Source organism: Brachycentrus maculatus, unplaced genomic scaffold, assembly GCF_059751285.1.
Source record: "Brachycentrus maculatus isolate JH-2025_06_01 unplaced genomic scaffold, ASM5975128v1 h1tg000396l, whole genome shotgun sequence".
NCBI classification, from domain to species: domain Eukaryota; kingdom Metazoa; phylum Arthropoda; class Insecta; order Trichoptera; family Brachycentridae; genus Brachycentrus; species Brachycentrus maculatus.
Window position 1 is genome coordinate 1,627,930 of NW_028281145.1, and position 24,892 is coordinate 1,652,821.

General features: G+C 32.0%; 1 protein-coding gene across 1 annotated transcript; it reads left to right on the top strand.

The window, feature by feature from the left end:
- LOC148302949 (uncharacterized) lies at positions 1-24,713 on the top strand. Its single transcript, XM_088270852.1, has 5 exons — positions 1-440; positions 18,139-18,248; positions 19,927-20,107; positions 22,286-22,505; positions 23,596-24,713. Exons 1-5 carry the CDS (start codon positions 262-264, stop codon positions 24,655-24,657), a joined length of 1,752 nt encoding a protein of 583 aa, XP_088126978.1. The 5' UTR covers positions 1-261; the 3' UTR covers positions 24,658-24,713.
- Positions 24,714-24,892: the final 179 nt, after the last annotated feature.

The following is a 24,892-nucleotide window of genomic DNA, read 5'->3' on the forward strand; positions in this document are numbered from 1 at the left end:
AGTTCGATTCGGTTATTCGGCGAGGAGGCATCGAGCGTTCGAGTCGTGACGCGCGTAATCGCTACAATAAAAACACAGATGTGTAGCGAACATCGGTTTGAAGGTTATTGAATCCGATTGTTGATATAGTTATCAGGATTCGATAAAGACAACCGAGTCTGAAGTAGTAACCTGCCGGCTGATAACAGCTGATAACAGATAGCGTTAGGTGTGATGCGGTGTCAGTGCGCCAGTGAGAGCAAAGTGTTGTGAAGAGTGAAGATGGCAACTCTGGAGAGGCAGAAGAAGCTGTCCATCAACATCTACGACTATCCGGAGCACCTGAATCCCTTCAACGAGGAGGACAATGTCGGCAAGCTGCATTTCTGGAACATCGGGAAGAAGAAATCTCGCAGCAACAGCTTTAGCTTATCCGGATTTAAAGACTTAAGGAACACATGGTAATTTTAGTGATCATTAATAATTCACGTAAAGGTTTATACCAAAACGATCAATGCACTTGAATTTTCCTGCTAGCGAACGCGAAGATACCAACGTTAAAAAAATATATACATTGCTGAACGGAACACTTATTTTTTTATTATTCTTGATTATAAATTCCATTTTGGTAATTAATTACAAGTCTCCAGATTCAAGTATAATCTTGTATAATATACGATATTAATATTAAAATACAAAAGTTTCCTTATTGATCATGAAGGAAATTAAACCCAGTACCCCCATAAATGGTAGCCAAACATGTTAACTACTGCACCACGAAAATGGTATATCCTTTGAATTTCTAAATATAAATGCAGATGAGTTTAAACTGTTTTAAATAAGATAAAAAATACAAAAAAAAATACTTAGTCAAATATTTATTACATATCTTTTTCATGAATATTATTAAAGTCACCTGTATTTTCAAAATACTACCGTCAAATTCGCAATGATGTCGCTCTTCTGATGACAATCAATATACCTATGGCTTTTAGTAATACCTCTTATCATATCAGTGCCTATATACCCAAATATATATCAGCGTCTATCGTTAAAATAAATATACCAAGTTGGGAGTACAGAAATCTAATTTTAAATTATTACAAGTCATGCAATACGTGGGTGAAAGTTTGTATTAACTTATTAAGGTACCCGATTCTAAAGCAAATCAAATATTTTTTCGCTTTTTTAACTTCCTTCCTCGAGATTTCAAATTGTATTTTATTTACGTTTACGTTCTTGTTAAATGAAAATGCAAAAAACAAACATATTTTTTTCAATGTTTCGATGTCCGTAACGATGGATTCTCCTATCAAATTTATAAAAATAGCTTATCTAAGCTTACGTAAGCGAATTTTCCTTTTGATCAAAAGCCTTACCTCAATACTAGGTATTTCTTAATTTCTAAGAAATTCAAGGCAGTTAATTATTTATTTACAAAATGAAAATGCGTCAGATTAGCTTTGTATTCATCTTCGATACCTACTCAAAATTTAATTTATTCGTTTAAAAATATGAATGTGTTGTTATCTTTCAATTAACAGATAAGTTGTTTAATTCAATAGTTTTGTTAGTTGTTTTAATAATGATTATGAAGGACCCTATTATACACATTGAAAATAAATAATTGAGAATACATATATGTACGTACACATACATATGTTAGTGACCTCTTGTCGCTCACACATTCTGTACGGAACATGTATGAATAAAATAATGTTTACATTACATATAATAAGTATGTTTTAATAGTAAAACATTAAGTGATTATGTCCATTAATTGGACATTAGAGAAATACTATAAATAACTGGCATACGTCATCGATCGGAAATCGCTAAACATAGTTGTGGATTTAATTTTTTATTCTTACACATTATAAATGACATCATATTTTAAACTTCGTTAAATTTTTTTATTGTAGAAGGTTAACTGCCGAAACTTTGCAAAATATCAAATTAGTTTTTCCCTGCATTTTTTTTTGTATCCGTTTTTTCAACACTAAATTCCCATACTTACCTTATTTGTTTTTGGTTGGTTGGAAGATATTTCTTCTTAACACTAAGCCCGCCAATGTACATATATTCTGTACAAGAAGTTTAATAAATAATTATATTAAATTAGAAACTACGTAGGTACCTACACTTATTTCAAATAATTAAACATGAAATACCCTTTAAATTAAAAAAAAAATTACATAATGCGGGTATATTAGGATATTGATTTAGAAAGTTCGTGCAAACGCATAATACATCATATACCTACTTACGCTCGTTTATGTATAATACATACATATTTAATATATAGATATGTACCTATATATGTATGTCCACATAATATATGTGTGTATAGGTATGACCTATGTTTTCTATAATGGGAAATATGAATTTCCGGTTGGAAAAACCCAGTAAGTGAATTTAATTAGAGAACAACATATGTAATTTAATTGGATCTAAGAAAAGGGTAGAATATATTTTATGGGATGAAGGATATTATTACTATATGGGAATGGAAATGGAGAAGGGATAGTCAGTATAATCAGATAGTAGTTAGTATAGTGTATAGTATAATTAGATGAGAAAAACGAAAAATAGTAAAGTAACAATAGATTGGGCACTCGAGATTGCATACCTTTACTCATATAAGTTTGATATACAAGGCAATGGAAATTTGAACGATTCCTTGAGGGGAAAATAATAAAGCAATTAAGAAAAAAACTCTTGCATCATATGTGACCTAAATGTACCATATGAAAAAATCGATTAAATATTTACATTCTATATCTGGACTGATCAAACACAACATGTACCATGTGCTGAAATAAATTTTTAATCTTCAAAAAAGCAAACCAGAGTTCTTTTAATAGCTGTACCAACTGACTATCAAATAATATCTGGAAGGTTTTTTCGAATCGCATAGAAAATCTATTTTTTATCCTTGTGTATTCTAACGCGAATTATGTTTTTCCTGAGTAAATAAGCTAAAGTTTCTTATCTTGTTCGAATGTTTGAGTTAAAATTAATATCTATTTATAAGAAATTATGTCATTCTCAGAAATCATAATCTTTGCGCATGATTATCGCTTCGGGTTAGAAAATGTCAGACTGCCTATCCATTATATTAATTCTCGCCTAGGAAATATCGATTTTACGGATTTTCTCCTAGGAAAATCGACAAAAAAATTACATCAAGAGCCGCCATTTTTTTTACTTATGAATCTTCTTTCTCCACGTGTTTAGAAAGTGACATTCGGATATATATTACTTAGGAACCCACACTGATTACGACGATATTACGTGTTTTTGTATAGTACGTTTAGTGTAGGCTTGCCAGATTTCTAAAAATGTCCAGCCAGGACACAAGAATCCCCCCAGCGCACAGCAGAGTAAAATAATTTACAAAGTAATTATTCTATGTAATCCTTCACAGTAAATAATTTTTAGACCTTTTTGTCATCTACATATAATCAAATTAAATTTTTACCGGGACGAGAAGTAAACCGGCAGGGACACCGGGATTTTGTCTGAAAAACGGGATTGTCAATCAGGGACGTCTGGAAGCCTAGTTTAGTGTGACGATTTTTTTTATCCTCTGGTCTCGAATAAGTACCTATACAAATACTGGACTTATCCTCCTGGAATTGTCAACAAAATGATAATCTTTAAGAGATAACTGATTGAGGTCAAAATAATATTAATTTTGTGCATTATAAACTATGTATACATACATTAAACAGTATTTATTTGACCTCATTAGATTGACCTAATGACTAATTACAAAATGTAGGTAAATATTGTTTTAAATTATGAACTTCCGATATTATTATACACACTGAATTTCATTTAATTATAGATTACCTTTTAACATAACAAAGATAAGAATAAACCTATCCCTCTTATGTCTCACTTTTCAAATTGTCATTAAGTTTTTTTACCGCAATGGCAGCGCCATCTTTTGAAAGTAACAGCAGCACGCGCAACACTAAACATTGCCCTTGGCAGACAGCGTGTTTTTTTAAAGCTACTAAAATAGTGTATAGACACAAGTATTGTGAAATTAACGTATTAGAGAAGTGTGCTATATATTTTATTTATTTCACATTTGACCAGACTGAGTCGCAGTAAAGCATGGCCGGGTACAGTTAGTATATTATGAATTAGAACTCCAAGTATTGTGACGATCACACTTCAGCAACAAAAGTACTTTTATCACCTTCGCAAAATGGCATTGCGTGCAAATTACATGCAATTAGCCAACCGGAATTGAAAAATTATCATCATAATACAGATAACCTAAAGAGTGCAGTCGTACTAAATATTATCAATTTATATATGTACAATCTTCTACAATTCGCTTATTATTTAATATAACTAAAATTTTCATTTAAAAAATATGGAAAATGAAGCCCAGTATTTGGTCATTCGCACGAAGTAGATTGTAATCTGTATACCATAAAATCAGCACAATGTTTATCATTCCGTGAAAAATTAAACATACGAATTGCAATATTTGAACAATAACTTCATGTTTCGTTATTCACACTGAACAAAGACAATAAAGTGCAACATGAGCATAGAAATTGTCATAACATGGATCATATAAAGCATACATGAGCAACCACCAGCCCGCCGAGCTATTTTGTCCGGCCCGAAATCATCTCGGCCAAGTATAAACGAATATGAAAATTTACGAATATTGTGTAAAAAAATCATTTGTCTTTTTGGCAGCACATAAACGTATGAACAGTTTTTGTCGAGGAAGAAACATACTAAATAAAAATTCGAACGATGATTCCGTTATACATGGAAACCTCGATAATTCTATGCGATTATCCTTAAAACATTGACTGCCCGTGTCAGCCACCGGTAGCCGACACAAGGCATTTTAATTGCGTCTCGTCGGTCACCGGAGGCTGACACTCTATACCTTATATTGTCATATAAGTCAATATAAGGTACAAAGTGTCAACCTCTGGTGGCCGACGAGACACAATTTAAATGCCTTGTGTCGTCCACCGGTGGCTGACACTGGCAGTCAATATATTAAGCAATACTAACGCCAATATTGATAGTCTTTTAATTCAAGTAGGTACAAGGCCATTCTTCAGACAATTTTTTTTAGTCAGTATGTATTATATTGTTTTAATAATTTGTCATTTATTGCACAAATAAATAAATTTATATATATATATATATATATATATATATATATATATATATATATATATATATATATATATATATATATATATATATATATATATATATATATATATATATATATATATATATATATATATATATATATATATATATATATATATATAAGAAGTAGCAACGTGTTTTATATCATTTAATATTACTTTATAATATTAAATAACTTGGTCCGGCCCTTGACTCGGGGACATAACGATAATTTGACCCCAGACCTAGGAAAGGTTGCCCATGCCTGATATAAAACTATAGTAACCTTCTGTATATACTTTGTAAGAACGTCCTTTTGAAATCGTTTTTTTTATAATTATTTTTTTAGATTCACCTATAAAAAGTATTAACAAAATATTAAAAATAAAAGATACAACCAAAATAGCAATTTCCAATCACTATTACGTACATCATCATAAAATAATGCAATTTGTTTTTGCCCCATGATAATTTGACCCATCGTCTTCGATAATGTAATACTGCCCATCTGTATTCTTATTTTAGTTGCCCACGTCATAAATCCATTTGTCTATCGATTATCATGACACCTATCGTCATTATTTATTGCTTTATGTTCAATACCTACACTAAACATGTGCATAATGTATTATGCGTAGAAGCAAACATAGTAATCTCCAAACGAATCATCAGTTTTAAACCGCTTTACTTATATCCAATACACGGTTGAATGTTTTTCGTGTAATGCAAAATGAAGGTGAAATTTGCGTAAAAAACGATATATGGCTGATATAGCTCACTCCTTTCAAGAACGTTATAAATCAAAAAACTTGATTTTTTAGGAGAGCATTTTTCAAGTTTAATAATATTAAACAATGTATTAAAAATAAATATCAAGCCACGTATTGAAAATTTTACTGTGCAAGAGATCTTTTTAGGTAAAATCTGAATGTTTTTTCTCCATTTCAAAAATATTTAGGAAATTTAAAAAAAAATAATTAAACGATTTCTTTTCTTCAAAATGCAAAAACAACACTTTCTGGCCTGTAGCGGATAAATATTCAGTGAAAAATATGCCTCTTTTGCTGGGATATAGTACATTTTCTGGGAATTGACAATTTTTGACTTATGACGTTCTTGAAAGGAGTGAGCGATATGTACATTTATGGTATTCTATCGGCGAAAAAAACCACTTTCATACTTAGATGTAAAAACAAACTGTTAAGTTTTAAGGTAACGTCTATTAGGATGTCATTTCACAGTGTTATGGCGTTCAGCGGTAAATTGTGCAGAGAATATTTTTAATTAGACAGAATACAATAGCATTCATTGCGGTCATAATTTCTAAAATGACAAGTTGTGTCGGGTTGTGGTCCCGTGGTTAGTGTCGCGGACTCTTGAGTCAGAGTTTCTCAGTTCGAATCCACTCTACCACAATTTGATACCTATTTCTAATAATGAGCCGCTTAGGCTCACAGAAATAGTATGAAATTGAAATATTTATGTAAATAATAAAAACACAAATATTTCTCTTTAAAAAAACGCATTTTAAGTATGAAAATTTATTTATTGTTATTATTATTATCTTGTTTGAAAATTAAAATAAGACTTGACACTGGCAGAAACATCCTCTCACCGGTTGACTACCAAAAATATTTTTTTAAACATTAATTTTTAAACATTTCAATACCTACATACTCGTATATCATGATATAAAAATTGAAGAAGAAAAGCTAAATTAAAAATATTTTATTTGTACAATGTTTATTTTTTTCATTGTAGCATAGGTACACTGGTTTATTGGATAAATACATACGTTCAAATATTCTCCGCCTTTATATTGTAATGGTTACCGCGTTTGGCTACCATGCTGGACGTCCCGAGCTCGATTCCAGAGGAACAAAATAAATAAAGTGTTTTGTTTGCCATAATATTTGTTTAATAATACCCTTGACTTGTACCTGAATCGTAAGACTGATAAATTGACTTAATGTAATTAACGATCAACTTAACATTGCATCAATTTGAAGTGCAAATTTGAAATGCCCTATGCACTATTTGATCCGAATGAGGGTAAGAAGAAGAATATATTCAAGGTAAATTGTTGATTCATTATTTTCTTCTTTTTCTTTGTTAGCCATCTCTCCACTACTGGATTTGGCCTCTTCTATTTTTTTCCAGACTGATACACATTATTCGGTATTAATTGAAGTACTCATTTTCTTACATCCGTTTTCAAAACCCTGTCCAGAAAATTAGTACACTTTTCCTTTTATTTTGACAAGTCTAGCATTTATGAATGCGTAATAATTTGCATTCATTCTATAATTATTTTAGTAGAAACTCCAAAATGGATTTCACACCCGTAGGCAACTATATGTAGTAATAGTCTATTTGTGTTTATGCCGTCATTGTTGCTTATCGTTAAAACATAAACGACAACTTCTTTAAACACATGCTGCCATTGAAAGCTAATTGCTCACTCCTGTCAAGAACGTCATAAATCAAAAATTATCAATTTTCAGTTGTGCATGTTTTCGGAATGCCCAGAAAATGTACTATATCCCAGCAAAAGAGGCATATTTTTGACACAATATTTACCCGCTACAGGGCAGAAAGTATTGTTTTTGCATTTTGAAGAAAAGGTATTATTTAATTATTTTAAAAAAGATCTGTTGCACAGTAAAAAGTTCAATAAGTGGCTTGATGTTTATTTTTAATACATTGTATTGTATTTTTAAACTTTAAAAACGTTCTCCTGAAAAATCAAGTTTTTTTATTTATAACGTTCTTGAAAGGAGTGAGCGTTATGTCAAACAACATAATATTTATATGTGCCTACATACTACATCCTAACGCCTAACATCGTCACGTTTTTACGACATTATTTGACACGGATTAATGTGCAATATAACGAGGAAATCTAGATCACCATGCACTAAACGGAAGATCTTACTGTCTAGGGTTCAGAAATGCTTAGTAAATAAAATAATCAAAGGCCTAATCGGCTGTCCAAATTTAAAACACAGTAAGGGACATTTTTTTTGTAGTAGGTTTTTTTGCATTTATGGACTAAGTAGACTCTACTTACTCTACTTAGTCCAAAAATGCAAAAAAAAACCTACAAAAACTACAAAAAAATGTCCCTTCCTGTGTTTTAAATTTGGACAGCCGTAATGATTTGATATGTTTATTATTTACCATCTCGTCAACTTATCTACGGATTTGCAAACGTGTATAAATATTAGACACAAATTATCCACTACCAAAATTCTTCCTCATTTGACAGATTGTGCATAGGGCACCGCATTGCATGAACTAAATTTTCACTTGGTCTAATTACATAACGATCAGTCTTGGGCTCTAGATTCTTGGATTAAGGAATAAAAGGACATTACTGCTATACGGGAAAGGAAATGAAGTAGGAATATTTGGTAGAAACTAGCACTAATGACTATGGTACTCAAGATTGTATACCCGTACTTGGACTAGCTTGTGTAACTTATTTATAAAAGTCCCTTATTAAAAAGGAATTAAATTAATTCATGTGGTAATCAAATAGTAAGAAGAAAAAAATAATATAACACATATTAGTATTTTTTATTATTATTTTTATGTGTGAACAGAGTGATCTTTCTTTTTAGATGATATCTCTGTCAAAATGTGGAGGGATAAGAGTGCTGTTTTCTTTCAAACTAAAAGGTTAATTAAATTAGTTTACAGTGTAATAAAATTATATTTAAAAAATCGCACGGTTAAAGATCTGTACCGATTCTGCTGTACAAATTCTTGCATGTTTATGTGTATGCATATATTTAAATGTGTATTACACGTGTAATACGAAATATTCGATTCAAATTTTAGTGTTTTCTGTAAACATATTCAACATTATCCATTGGGCTATATTTGTCTTGTTAGATTTCGCGTGAATAGTAGTTCCTACGATACGCTGTTATGTGCTTTTGTTCCTACGTACATACATCATCGTAGCGTTATTACATATTTTCTTTGTTACTTTGTGTTTCTGCGTTTATGGAAAGTTAAGTACCTATTTACCGACTGGCTACTTACTGCCGAACTGGCACACTTGCATAGTCATAATCCCCGGTCAAGTGAGATTGAATCAAGTCCAAAATACATCACTTCTGCGGAATTTAAAGTGCGCTCTGTCTGAAACAGAACGCGTCTTTGTCTGAAGTCAAATCGCTCAAATATGACGATTTCAGAAATAATAGACGCTATCAAACGCTTTTAGGTAATGACTCACTTTGGATGAGTAAGAAATAAGGACATGTATGTAAATATATACGTGTAGATAATAATTATAGGTATATCTGCAGCGCTTCGGTCATTCTATAATAATATTATTCGATACTGAGCAGTAAACAATATCATAATCTTGCGATTTGTGAGTTCCTCGATTCGTGATTAATGGTCCGTTGAATGTTAAAATTGAATTCAATTAACCGTTAACAACGTCCACAATCAAATATTTTGAATAGTTTTATAACGAAACATACATATTTTTCTGATGTATCACAAAACTGTTTGAAGCATATTCCAACGCTTATAATCCACATTATATTTTTAAAGGCTTATGGAAGTGTGTGTACCTAAATCATAAGTCACACTTAATAAACACGTACCTAACTATTATCTATAAAATCATCTAAAATGAAGATAATGACATTAATTAGAGCCAAACCCATTTGTTCATATGTTGTTGTTTGATTTTATATATATCTCGTATGTAGGTAAATCTTTATCTTAGATTTATATCAATCAGCTTGATTTTATTTTATTTATTGGAAGATATTGCTTCATAATAATAAGTCCACCGTGATTACCTACTGCTTAGTGTAAAATAAGTTTCAAATATTTATCAGAGTTTTCTTTCAAACTAAAACTAGGTACTATTAAACTATTTTAAGAACTTGATGCAAAAATACAATATGGGTATGTAATCATATTAACCAATGTTTCATGAATATTTACTTCTTAAAATATTTGTTTTAATTCAGAATAAATATTTAAAGATATTCCTAAACAAACATTTTTATTCAAATTGTTCATATGTCGGGTTGTGGTTCCGTGGTTAGTGTCGCAGACTCTTGAGTCAGAGTTTCTGGGGTCGAAACCACTCTACCACAATTTGATACCAATTTCTAATAATTAGCTTAGACTCACAGAAATAGTATGAAATTGAAGTATTTTTTTAAATAATAAAAACGTAAATATTTCTCTTTTTTCAAAAAATAAAATATAAAAAATAAAAACAAAACTCTTGAGAAACGAATATATTTAAATACTATTTGGTGGTTTGTTTTAAACATATATAAATATTATAAATAATTAATCCTATAATTCACACACAGGCATCAGAAATGTTGGCTTCAAAATATGGTTCTAAAAAAGCTACATAATATTTTAATAAAAATAACATAAAAGCGTACATTACATGGGTATTATAAAAATTTGTACATTAATTTTATTACCTACCCACTGTTTAAAAAAAACATTTATGAAAAAATGTAAAAATACATTATTAAATATAACACCGTTTTACATTATTAAATAAGTAAAAATAACAACGAGTGTTGTATGAAAAATTCTACCTCCCCCTATTAGAAGACCATCAATCATCAATCAATATGTAGAATGATGGCGCCTGTAACATCTAACTATCGGAATATATTTGAGTAGGATTCTCATTAATTTTTTTTTAAAACAGTAAATAGCTTCCCACACATATCCATACAGAAATCTAATTTTCATTCGAAAATGCAGAATATTGACAGTACACAGCGAATACTTTATTTGAAGGTCTAATTTGATATATATTTAGCTCTTTTAACTGTTGTAACTGACATCCTTCACACATATCCATATCATTATACGCGTATATATCTTTCCGAATCTGAACATCACCCAATTCGGTCATACCACGTTGTCCTTCAATAGCGCACGTTGATATAATTTTTAAGGTAGCTCGTTCTATATTTCCTCCCCCATACTTCCACCCGCACTTTGCATTACTCATGCATATTCTAATACTAATTCCTACACATAAAAATAATGTTTCTATCATATGCGGAACCCACGCTAATCTCCTTATAAATATGAAATGGCGTTCCAGCTCCTACGTGTAATCTGTAATTGGACAATGAACCTAGGAACATAATAACTGTAGTTCTTTTGTTTTACAAATAAAAATATATCAAAATATCAAAAGATGATCTTTGAAATAATTTACTGGTGATGGTTTTCTTCAGTAAAAGGCTAAATATACTACAGGAAATTGCATAATGTTTAATAAAACATTTTGCAAAATACATTGGAGGCGTCAAGTTGTGTTATAAATTGTGTGCAAGCTTATGGTATATCGAACGCACAATATTATGTGTTCGCTATAAGCCCACTATTCAGGCCATACTCGCAATTATAAAACTCAGTTGGCTTCCGGCAACACATCTCATAGAGCTGGTCATCATGCCCGATTTTTTTTTTTAGAAAACACATTGGACTTTTTTTTGTTTTTTAAAATATGTGTTGATTTTTTTTATTTAGTAACTCTTTACCTTTCAATAACTCTTTTCTTTTCAAAACCACATATTTATTTCGCAGAAAAACTTGTTTTTTCAGTACAAAAACGGTGTTAAAAAAAGACTTATGTCAAATGTTACCTGGGTTTAAAGAAAAATACTTTGCTTTTTAACGAATAACTTTAACTACTCATGGTTTATAATCATTTGAGCAGCTCACAATGTTTTTTTTTAATTCATTTAAATAAAAAGTCCCATTTAAACATTTCAAGAGGTTATTTTCAAACGCGACCTTTAATTGGAACACAAACAAATGTGCTTAAGTAATTCACTTTAGTAGCGCACTTACTTTTTTTATTGGAACATTTCATCCAACGTGCTTTGGAAATCACGCGGCCAAATATAAAACCATGTTTTTTACATGCTGCTTCTTTTTTCTCAAGCGGTTGACATCTTTCTTTGTAGTTTATTTGCTTAGCTGTTTCAAACTGGAATCCAGCATGATGCATACTGCCGGATTACACTGTAGGATAATTTTTGTAATTGTAGGTTCTTCGGCGTTGTGTTTTGTTACCTAAACGTTAAATTATACAATGTGTTATTGACGTTTGAACACACTTATTTTTACGATCATAGTATTCCTTCACCTCTTCCGCGCTTCCGAGTAAAAAGGAAACAACAGGAACAAAGGCAGGTAAAAAATAGATTTTAAAATATTTTAAAAAGTCTCCTAAAAATGTAGATGACCAACTATCAATTAAAGCTACATTTTTAAGTATTAAACCTCTTACTCAACAAGGGAAATTTAATAAACATAAAAAATAATAAAGCTTCATTGTTTCCAATCATGCATATTTTATTTACACAAATTGAATTATGCATTGACTCAAATATTTACGGGTCATGGAGCATTTCGAAAATACCTCTTCCGTTTTTAAATTCAACAAAACCCTTTTTGTGAATGTAATGAGACGTCATCACAAGATGTCCCTCATTTAGCGTGGAAATGTACAATTATTTTTAAAAAGAAATTTTAAATTGGAAACAGAAAATGCGAAATAAGGTATGCTGTTGATAAAAATTTATGAGGCTATCGGGCATGAAGATCAATCAGATTTAGTGGTGTCTTATTTAGAAAATACGACAAGACGAAAAAGACAAATAAATAAACCGTGTGACTAATCTCGATTGATATAAGATATTAAATTCATTGTATTTATTGTAATCGTATATTGAGCCTTAATATTAAGTAAAGGAAAAAATAATTTTACCAATAATTTTATGGAACAAAGGCGAAATAAAGGAATGGGTGAATGATCAAGGGTTAATTTTTTGTAATAAAAAAATTGAAAAATGTATTAAAAAAGAACTCCACCGACACGACACGCAAGGTGGCTTGGTAGGTCTCTGCATTTTTTTTAAAAATATGTTTAAAATTGTGATTTTAATAAATGTATACAATTTATGTTAATAAAAAAAATGAGTTGTGTATAGTAGATTCATTATATGGTGTGTAGGAATAATGTGATAACATCGACCTGTTCTTGACAAAATATCGTTAATGCTAGTAAACATTTTTGTTTTCAGAGATCAAGCTTATTCATTTACTATTTACTTTACCCATTCACTATAATTTTAAAGTTATATATACTGAACATGTTACAAATCCTTTTACATAATAGGCGATGAGAATTTTCTTAGGCTAATAAAAAAATTCAAACCCTTATCCGCACCCCAATGGTGCATAGGGCACTGTGTCATATAAACGCAGTGTTATCTTGATCGTTAACACATGAAGGAAAGGTAATCAGCCCTCCGCTTCAAGTACCAGTTCAGGGTAGTATTGAATAAATATTAGAGTGAAAAAATCACTTATATTTATTTGACCCCCCCTGGGAATCGAACCCGGGACTTCCAGAACGGTAATAAATAAATATTACTTGAAGAAAAATATTTTTAAATCATTCTTATTGATAAAATGCAAGGCAAAATAACGCAAAGCTACAAAGATAAACCATAGAAATAAGACACATGTTTTATCTACTTCAGTCGTTATTATCGTGGTTGGCAGATTATAGAGATGATTTAATTCTAGCCATGAGCAAGCATGTTGAAGGCAATACATTTTGACACCTCGCCTAGGTGACGTTATTCCAGCTAGCAACTGTGAACACTTACAATATCAATACCTACAATATCGATTTACCGGCCGGAAAACATGAATAAAGATTTGTAATGAGCTGTGTGATTTGCATAGAATCGATGCGTATGTATGTTTCTACTTGTAGATATACTTCTTTATAAATTCGTTTACATTATGTAGCTCCGCATACCTACTGATTGTATTTTTCGCTAAACACGTTTGCCTTTTTAATGGTTTAAGGTTCAAGCGCATGAGTGATTTGTAAATATACAGAATTTTATTCAGTTCCTATAATTTCTCATTCTTATTGTATTGCAGAAAAATAATGTTTTTATTTAATATATAATAAACTACAGTGATTAAAAATCGTGACGGTTTTTTTTCCCACAACATTTCGAGTGAGTCTAAGTACTTGAACACAAATCTGGATTTCCTCCACTCTTTTGACATCTTAGTACATTTCGGACGGGTGTTTTTTACGGGATTTGGTAATTATGTATATACATTTAGTTAAATCCTTAACAAAGAGATTTATACATAATATTTATATAAAAACATTAAATATGTAATTCCCTCTTTTCTGACTTTGAAATGAGGCTAGCGCAGAAGGTATCCTTCACGTCCTTAAGCATCAATCGATCGAACGGGTAGAAATACCCTTCCCGTCCATAGTGTGTTTTAAGGATATGAGCTGGTTCCATATTCTTCTTCATGTTGAGATATCAAAAAAAAAGTTCATGTCCATAGCAAATATCATATACTATATGTATAAACAAAAACTTGATTATGAAATCAGAAATTTTCACTTTGCTGTTTATGTTTCCCAGTTTTACGAGTTTTTTTGTATCACTTCAAGATTACTGCATTTACCTAACTTTAATATCTTTACCACCATTATATTTGTACGAAACACGTGTTAAGTATGTTGTTGCTTTTAATGTAAACGTAAAAATGTTTTTTTTTTGTGTCGAAGAATAATGTATATTTTTCGACATTACCTTGTCTTTCTCTGCCCATCAAATCTAATAGGCACTTTTTTATCACTTCGAGTGCGTTATAATTGCCAAGAGCGTTTTTAATATTTTTGGCAATTTGATTATCGTTATCTTTTCGTTATCGCTAATGTTTTTCTAGGCTCAATATACGGTTTGCATTTTGGTAAATGTTTATGTAATATTGACATAAAAATTTTAATACCCACTACTTAATACACAAATTAGGAGTGTTAGACACACTTTCGAATTATTTTCTCGGTTGATCGGTTGCAATAAAATAACAAAACTTTTTGAGGTGAAAAACGTTTGTCGGTCTAGCGATCACAATAGGCATGCAACGGATTTCGGCAATAGGTATTTAATATTTCCGGGGCACCCAAAGCATAAAGAAAAAAGGTCAAACACTGTAATAAAAGGCATGGCTTTTATCTATTCAATTCACAATAAAACTGCATACATAATCTCTCTCTGCCTACCCCAACGGGGAAGCGGCGTGATAATTAGTTAGTTTATAAATAAATATACTCTATTAAGGCTGAGATCTAAAACGTTCGAATTCAGAACGCGAACGTCCGCGCTAGGTAGGAGCCGGAACCACGCGCTTTTTTTTTAGAATATACATATATTGGATTTTTTACTTTTTAATATATTTTTTTAGAATGTGTATTGGAAAAATATTTTTACATTTTTTTTACTCCTTGCCTTTCAATAATTCTTATTTTCAAAACCATATATTTATTTCGAAGAAAAACTTATTTTTTCAACACAAAAAGGTATTTTAAGCAAAAAATTCAATTACCTACGTCAAATGTTACCAGGGTTTGTAGAAAATTAAGTAGCCATTTTTCGTTTATTGGGCATTTTTATAAATTATAGGGAGAAAATTATGTTATTTCAATAACCTGTTTGTGGATAGTAGATACATTATATGGTATGTAAGAATAATGTGGTAACATCGACGTTTTCCCGACAAAATAAATGCCAGTAAACATTAGTTGAACGTCTTTTTTTTTGGTAAATCTACTTCAAATTTATTAATAATTTTAATTTTTATGATCTCAAAAAAATACAGTATGATTTTTTTTCCAGATGTTGCGATTTAACACAATTCACCTAACTGACGTTTGCTTTGTTTTGCCGGATGAGACAAAGTTGTTTATTTATTTATACAAACAAGCCTTTTTGTATCTTGCCGGCTTATTGACAATCGTTATATACCTGTATAATAATTTAAGATTGTATCTTCCAATTTCCAAACAAAACATTCGCGTGAGTGTATTTGTTTTTTTTTTAACTCAATTTGGTCAGAGGTATGGGTGGGTGGTGAAGGAGTCGGAAAGGAATTGAAAAAGCAATAAAACAATTTGATCGTTTTTAACATGATAATCAAAGAAACAATGGAAAGCAAAAAGCAAGGTGGTCAGAAAGGGAGTAACTATAGATAATACTCAATTTCAGTATTAAAAAAATAGTTTTAGGTAAACAATTCTTTGAAACCTTGCTTTTGGCGAATGATATAAAAGTATGGACTTCACCTTTTACCTTCAAACATTTTATTCGTAGTAATACTGCTTAGAGCGTGAATAATTCAAAAATAATTTTGATTTATATAATAATACAGCAGACTTCAATTAATCGGTAAGCCATGTAAAGTCTCAGATGTGAATAACACTCAATAAATTAGAAAAATCGCAAGAAAATGACAAAAGGCGAACATATATTCAATTAGGTAATAGGCTTTATAAATATCCAAATAGATACATATAGGTGTGTTCTCAAATATGCTCACTTAGTTGAACCATATCAGCTCAATGTGTGGAGCATAAGGAATCCACAAACAGTCTCCAGACTTTTCTGTCGGCTGCCAGCTCCCTTACATCCTCCCAAGGTCTCCCGAAGTTCAGACGAGAGCTGCCGACGTATGGTCAGCAGTAGTCGTCTTAGGTGACGTGAACCTGATGCCTTGTAAAAAGGAAAAGCTTGATTAAGGTTCTCGGGAGGCATGTGGAGTGCATGGCCTAGCCAACTAAATCGTCTTTTCTTGACGACAGTTGTAACCAAGATCTGGAACGAAGAGATGAGGCGTCCTACGCCTCATCTCTTCGTTCCTCGCAAAGGTCAAACCACCGCACGCCTAAAATTCTTCGCAGACACCTATTCTCAAATATATATAATTGATATAACAAAAAAACAACATTAGATGAATTAGATAAAGAAAACTTTATATTGCACCTAAAAATAAATGCATCATTCTCAATATTGATCATGTTTGTGCATCGTACAAAGGCCAGTTACCAGACGCTGGAGCAATTAATCCAATGATGCATTTTACTTTGCTCAATGCGTCTAGTGCCGGTTCCCGCCAGATGAGCTACTCGATACTGTATTGTATTTCAATTGAATAAACAATCTTCTCTTCAGTCGAGTAATTGGTGGCAATTCTTGGTGCCATTGTGACCGTCCCATACAAAGGGGGTTTTTGCAAGATCTCAATTTGTCATGATGATCTTGCAAGATGTAAACGGACGACGTAATGAAATCGGGAATAGTATTATAACTCGTACCTGAATTTATTTTTTCCTGACCCCTGTTTGCACTCTAATGGTGCATAGGGCACCGAATGAGATCGATGCGATGTTAACTAGAAATAAAATGCAGGGTGATGAGTACTGCGATATAGATTCTTGGATAGGAATGTTTCTGATGGGATAGAGATGTGACTATCTAGGGGTAGGCAGAGAGAATATATCGCTCACTCCTTTCAAGAACGTCATAAATCAAAATACTTGATTTTTCAGGATAACGTTTTTAAAGTTTAAAAATATAATTCAATGTATTTAAAAAATTATTAAACTTTTTACTATGCAACAGATCTTTTTAGGTAAAAACTTGAAGATTTTTTTTCCATTTGACAAATATTTAGTATATTAAAAAAAATAATTAAACAATACCTTTTCTTCAAAATGCAAAAACAACACTTTCTGCCCTGTAGCGGGTAAATATTAAGTTAAAAATATGCCTCTTTTGCTAGGATATAGTATATTTTCTGAGCATTCCGAAAACATGCACGACTGAAAATTGTCGATTTTTGATTTATGACTTTCTTGAAAGGTGTGATCGACATGTAATATGTGTGATATAAATAATTAATATAAATCATTACCAAAAATATTTGCATTTAGGTATTTTTGTTCTGTACCCATTTTTTAAATCTGAATCAAATGCAGTGCCTTATGCAACATTTTCATATTTGTTTAAGTTACTTTCTAAATTAATAATCCTTTTGAATTTGAAACTTTTATTTTAATATTCTTTTCAGGAGCTTTAAATCATTCACCAAAAAAGGACGTCGAGAGCTCAAGGAAAAAGCGCAGAATACATCTAGCAGTGCTACCAATAGTCCAATTGTTTATAGAAAAGCTTTTAACGGTAAATATTTTAATATGTTTAACAACTTTTTTAATTAATTGCTTTTTGTAAAATATTAGTAAAAAAAATATTCCTATCTCTTGACCATTGAGCATAATAATCTCTTTTTTGGACATCTAAACAAAGATGAAGAAGAATATGACCAAATTAACCAGCTTGCGACCTGTCATAGGCTGGTTAATGATATTCTATCCATGATTGACAACCACACTACACAAATTTTTGAAACTCCTGGATACATCTCATTATTCTCATGACACAGTACATGTGAGTTCACAACAGCCATCTATGTATGTTGGATTGAGAATGCTTTAATATGGCAGAGACACTTTTATTTGAATGTATGTATACAAAAGTTGTGAATAAAAATAACTGGTCAAATTCATCTTATTCTAACCCTTATCCGCACCCAGTGGTGCATATGTCACTGCATCATATTTACGCAGTGTTATCTTGATCATTACTCACATGAAGGTAGAGTGATCACTCCTGCCCTTCAGGGACCAGTCCAGGGTAATATTAAATAAATATTAGAGTGTTAAATCACTCATATTTATTTTCACCCTTCCCCTCCTGGGGATCGAACCCGGGTCCCTCTAGCATGGTGCTAAACCTGCTAACCATTACACCACAGAGGCGAGTAAAGTTACAAGCTGCATAAAAAAATTGTTTTTAGGCGTTTGCCAGTAAGTAAAAATGAATAAGTTCGGATCTTGCATACATCCAAATAAAAGGGTTAACAAAAGCTTCATTTGATAATATCGACGTGCCCTACATAAAGTGCTCTAACTGCATTTTTCTCAATTTTGAGATATTTGGTGTGGGTTATCAACTGACCGTTATCTACAAATATAAACCAACAAAAAATATATAAAATGAATTATTCCTAGTTTTCAGGCGTATAAGACGCTATCTACATCGAATTTTCGATATGAACTGATCTCCTAAAACGCTACCTTCTTAATTTTGACAAAGCATAAAGTTTTAAAACGATTTAATACATTATTTTACTGTGTATTTGAATCTATAATACTAGTTTAGAATTTCAGATAAATCCATTGATTGTTAAAAAAAAATATGTTGAAAAAATCTTCTAAGCTCTCTCCTGTAAAGTAACAGATTTGCAGATAGAGTACTTTACGTAGGGGCCGTCGATATGATTTCATCTTCATCTTCAATAATTCATTCATAATAACAATATTTTATCTTCCTTAATATAATTATATGATTTCTAAAAATTTTATTATGTGACGAATGTGCGGCAAAACGATGTTTGATAGATGTTCGAATGATGAAATAAGGAGAGAATGTAAGGCTAAGATAAGTATTATCGATAAAATTAAGAAAAGTGTGTTGAGATGGTTTGGACATGTGGAACGTATGAGTGAAGAAAGAACGGTTAAACAAATTTATGAGGCGAATGTAGTTGGAAAAAGAAGCAGAGGAAGACCGACGAAAACTTGGCACAATCAGGTATGTCAAATACTTGAAAGCGGCCGGGTCAGGAGTCGTAATAATCGTCGGGTATGTATGAGGAGATGCATTAATGTAGAAGAGGCAAAGAATGTTTGCAATGGCAGAGTGGTGTGGCGTTCGATTCTCTCTGTCTACCCCTGCATGGAAGCGGTGTGATGGTTAGTTAGTTAGTTAGTTTTTAATTTTATTATTTGATTTCTAGGTAATTCATCTTCCAGTTCACAAACCTTAAACAGAGTGACGACTGGGAGTCAGCCGCAGGCCAACAGATATGTGTATGCGGGATCGGTCACTCCTTTACCGCGGATACGAGTCCATGAACGAGGAAGTATATCCAGCAGCCAACAAAATGACAACTATCTCTCTCCTATGACCCAATCAAGGTGTGCCAAATTATCTATGCGTACTTTTTAATACAAAACAGCATCTCATAGTAATATTCGAAACTTTTTAGTAATTTTATAAATTTACCAAATGATTTGTAATGTAATGCTAATTATATGTTGAGTTTCCTAGGTAGGTGCCATCAATACATTTCTTTAATATTCATAAAATATAAATTATTATTCATTATTTAATAAACCCTTATCCACACCAGATGGTGCATAGGGCACTGCATCATATAAATGCAGTGTTATCTTGATCGTTAACACATGAAGGAAAGGTGATCAGCCCTCCGTTTTAGATACCAGTCCAGGGTAATATTGAATAAATGTTAGAGTGAAAAATCACTTATATTTACTAAACCCCCCCTTGGGAATCGAACCCGGGACCTCCAGTACAGTAGCCGAGCGTGCTGACCATTACACTACGGAGGCGGACAAAATAAATAAATATAAATTAAGTGATTTCAAAAGGTTAATCATTAAGAACACTTTGCAACACCAATAGCTTTGGCAGATTGTTTTATTAAATATCCGAAGTTATATTTTTTGTCTGCCTTCGTAGTGCAATGGTTAGCACACTCGGCTACCGTACTGGAGGTCCCAGGTTCGATTCCCAGAGGTGCATCAAACAAATATAAGTGATGTTTTCACTCTAATATTTAATCAATATTACCCTGCACTGGTACATGAAGCGGAGGGCTGATCAACTGTCCTTCGTGTGTTAAGTTCAATTTCCTTCATAACACTGCGTTTATATGATGCAGTGCCCTATGCACCATCAGGGTGCGGATTAGGGTTTGAAGAAGAAATTAAGTGTTGCTTTGGCAGAGCATTTGCAACATTTTCAATATTTATCAATACTTTTATTTTTTTCGCAGCATCTTATATTTCTAATATCGAACTTAATGTGCATTAAGGGTTTCAATTTAATACACATTGAGATTGGATATATGAATACCAGGCCAAGGTGTGATAGTAAAACAGAAGAAAAGGAAGTATGATTGTTTATTAGCTTTGCGAAACAGCTGTATTGGTGCAGTTGCACAAATACTTTATTACGATGTGAGTTCATTATCCGCTAATAGTAAATAAATTCCACTGATACCAAAGATGTGCCCTAAGCATTATTAAATGTGGATGAGAGGAAAATTAATACACTATATGATTCAGTAAGTTCCTTAAGTTGCTCATTACAAGACTTTCCAAAATAATCATTATCACTTAATAATCTTTTAATTCAACACGACCAAGTAATTTACTAAACACGATACATAAAATTAAATATAATTTATCAAACAGTGGAAATTTTGATTATATAAGATAACTAATATCAACTTAAAAGGGTTTTGTTGATAACTGTAAGTAAATGGCAATCTTCAAGTAAATTATATAATTGTCAACTAGAAAAGATATAATATAAAAATATTACATGTTTTAAAAGCCATTTTAAGCCTAGATTTATATCCTTTAGTATGCCAGGCAGAGTAATATCAAGGTACTAATGTGTAAAGTGTCTAGATAACTGTAAGTAAATAACAATCTCCAAGTAAAGTATGTAATTATCAACCAGAAATGACATGAGATATAATATTACATTTTTAATAGCCCTTTTCAGTCTGGATTTATATCCTTTGATTTATAGCCAGGCAGCGTAAAATGTCTAGGTACTATAGTCATTTCTATCTGAGCAGTAGCAAAATCTCATTTTACTCATTCAAACCCTTATATGCACACGATGGTGCATAAGGCACTGCATCATATAAACTCAGTGTTATCATGATCATTAAAATATAAAGGAAAGGTGATCAGCCCTCTTCTTCAGGTACCGGTCCAGGGTAATATTGAATAAATATTAAAGTAAAAAAATTGCTAATATTTATTTCACTCCCCCAGGGAATCAAACCCAGGGCCTCCAGCACAGTAGCTAAACACGCTAACCATTACACCACGGAGGCGGACTAGTAAGACAACTTTACCCATGACTAGTTGCGATTGGCATAAATTGAATTAAATACATTTGATTGTAAAAGATACATTACTTGGGATATACTGCGTCATGATGGTAAATGAAACCTCCAGTACGGTAGCCGAGCGTGCTGACCATTACACTACGGAGGGGGGCAAATTCTAGGAGAGTAAAATTCCTATCCCTAAGCTGTGTACATTCTTTTTCAGGAGAACCAGTGCACCAGGAACGAGTCCCCTTGACCACCCGCTCCCTAGTTTAAACGAATTGAATGTGGAAAACCACGGCTCGCAGACAAGCTTACAAAGCAACAGCCCGTTTGAGAAGAGGGCAGGATCCATCAGGGCTTCCACGAGGAAGAAGAGAAGAGCTCCTCCACCGCCGCCACCGCAGAGGACCAGCAGCATATCCGAGACACCAAGCATTCTTGTAACTTGATCTTATATATATTACCCATTTATTTCTTGTATTTTTTCAAGGCCTAAATCTCAAATTCACTTTTTTTTCTACCCATTTTACATTTTACTTTTTATCACTTTTCACTTTTTTTTTCACAATACCGCATTATCGCAGGGAACGTTATAAGAGGTTATTGTTTTAAATTGTATTTTACATTTTAACCAGCGGAAATAACTGAAAGGAGTCGTTTAAAATTCAAATACAATTCAAATACATTTACCCCCTACAATGTTCCCTCTGATAATGCAGTACTTATCTCAATGTTATTAACTGTAATAGATTGATCAAAAACTAACTAACATAAATAAAAAGGTAATCACGAAAAGTGATAATACTGAGAGTGGGTTTTAGTAATCTTTAGCTAACGGTACAGCCAAAACAAATAGGTATTGTCGGGTTGTGGTCCTGTGGTTAGTTTTGCGGACTCTTGAGTCAAGCTTCTCGGTTCGAATCCACTGAACCCACTCTACCACAATTTGATAATTATTTCTAATAATAAGCCGCTTAGGCTCATAGAAACAGTATGAAATTGAAGTATGAAACTATGTGAACTTTGAACTAGATATCTATACTGTTGTTATTTTTTTCAAACACAACTCATGTATACTCTTTTGTGACTAATTTTATATAGATAATAAGGTTCGCCCATACTGTCAGAGAGAATAACAGTCTAAATATTCTCCTTCTTTGGTCTCAATCCTGTGGATTGGTCTGTAGCAACAGATGACATCTCTTTCGCCATTCTAGACTATTTTCGGAAGTCCTCTTCAGCTCCTCATACGTCATGCAGCCCATGTCTTCGTATAAGTCGCTTAGGTATTCACGGCGTGGGCGTCCTTTGGCGTAAAATATTAATTTACTATAATTAATTTGTCTGCACTGTTCCCTCCAAATTAGAAAGGGAAATGACGGGAAAAAAACATTAAAAGAAAATTGTTGCTCTCAAATAAAAGACACTAAATATTCCATTTTCAACTTGTCTTAGAAATTTGTTTTATAAATCATATAATGAAAATGAAGTATATAAAATAATTGATTGTTTTTTTTAAATGTTTTTCAGGTGACAGATACGACACAAAAAAACAATCACAAAGTCCTCACAGATGACATTGATGTTAATGATCCTTCACTCAATGTTGAATTAAAAATTGTGGAAGATCTTGATGAAGATGATAAGGGCAGAAAAGATGATAAAATGGATTCAAAAATAATTACAGTAGAAATTACCAAGGAAAGTAGGTGTGAAATAACTACAGGCAATGTCACTTTAGACAAAGGTGCCAAAGACAAGGAAGTTCTAGAGAAAGATAAAGACTCTGTCAATAATAACGCTTTAGACAAAGGTGATGAACACAAAGTTATTGAAACACCAATTGTTAAAATTGAGGAACCCAGAACCGAGACAGATAAGGTAACTATTTCAAAGACTGAAACATATAAAACCAGTGTCTCCATTGAATCTGACAGCGATTCAGTGTTTGAACATTCTGAAAACAAGGAAGCCATAATGCAAGACGATATCGATTTTGTCATACAAAAAATTTCAGTTGCGGAAGACTCTCCGGTAGACTTATTTCAAAAAGTAGATATTGTAACATATAAAAAACAAATTAGTGGCGATACGCAGGCAGTGGAGAATTCAGATGATAAGTTGAACAATCATAAAATGGAGTCCAAAAGTCTAAACGATGACAACCTAAACAATAATTGCAAAGAAAAATCAGAACAGCTTAATAATGAGAATTCAGACATTCAAACGGTGAAGTGTAAAGTTATCGACTGTAAAGAAAAATACGCAGCGGCAAATAATGCCAATGCAAGATCGGAATTCTTCCAATTTGATAAGGCCAGTGGGGTTAATGAAAAGGAAACCGTAGAAGTAAGAGAAAAACCAGTAGATAGTGGTAACTCAAATTATCAGAGGCGAACTGTCTCTGATATGAAACAGTTGTTCGATAATCCAAATAATAACGGTAAATCCAATTCCGGGCCTCACTCTCCTAATCCAATCCCAAAACCGAGAAGAACGCGACTGGAATCCAAGGTATCCAGCTCGAGTGAATCGCATAATGCAGAATCCCCTTCTCCTGATGTACAGGAAAAGTTGAGCTTAAAGTTATGAAGTGGCTTCACGAATAATATGTATATTTATAATAAATCAGTTCTATCGTTAATGTATTACAAGTTTTTATTTTATTCTGTGATTGAAATAATTTATATGTTTTTATATAGATTTAAAATAAATTATAAAAATGTTATTATGTATTCTACTTAATTCTAAATTATATACATAATATGGTTGTAATAAAAATAAAAGAGAACACTAAATATCCACAGAATTGTTTTGTTACCTCCAT

What these genes read in the sequence shown, in the direction of transcription:
- LOC148302949 (XM_088270852.1), top strand. Translation starts at nt 262, where the DNA reads ATGGCAACTCTGGAGAGGCAGAAGAAGCTGTCCATCAACATCTACGAC. An exon ending in AAAGACTTAAGGAACACATG is followed by an intron (nt 441 to 18,138) that starts GTAATTTTAGTG and finishes TATTCTTTTCAG; the next exon opens with GAGCTTTAAATCATTCACCA. An exon ending in TTATAGAAAAGCTTTTAACG is followed by an intron (nt 18,249 to 19,926) that starts GTAAATATTTTA and finishes TTTGATTTCTAG; the next exon opens with GTAATTCATCTTCCAGTTCA.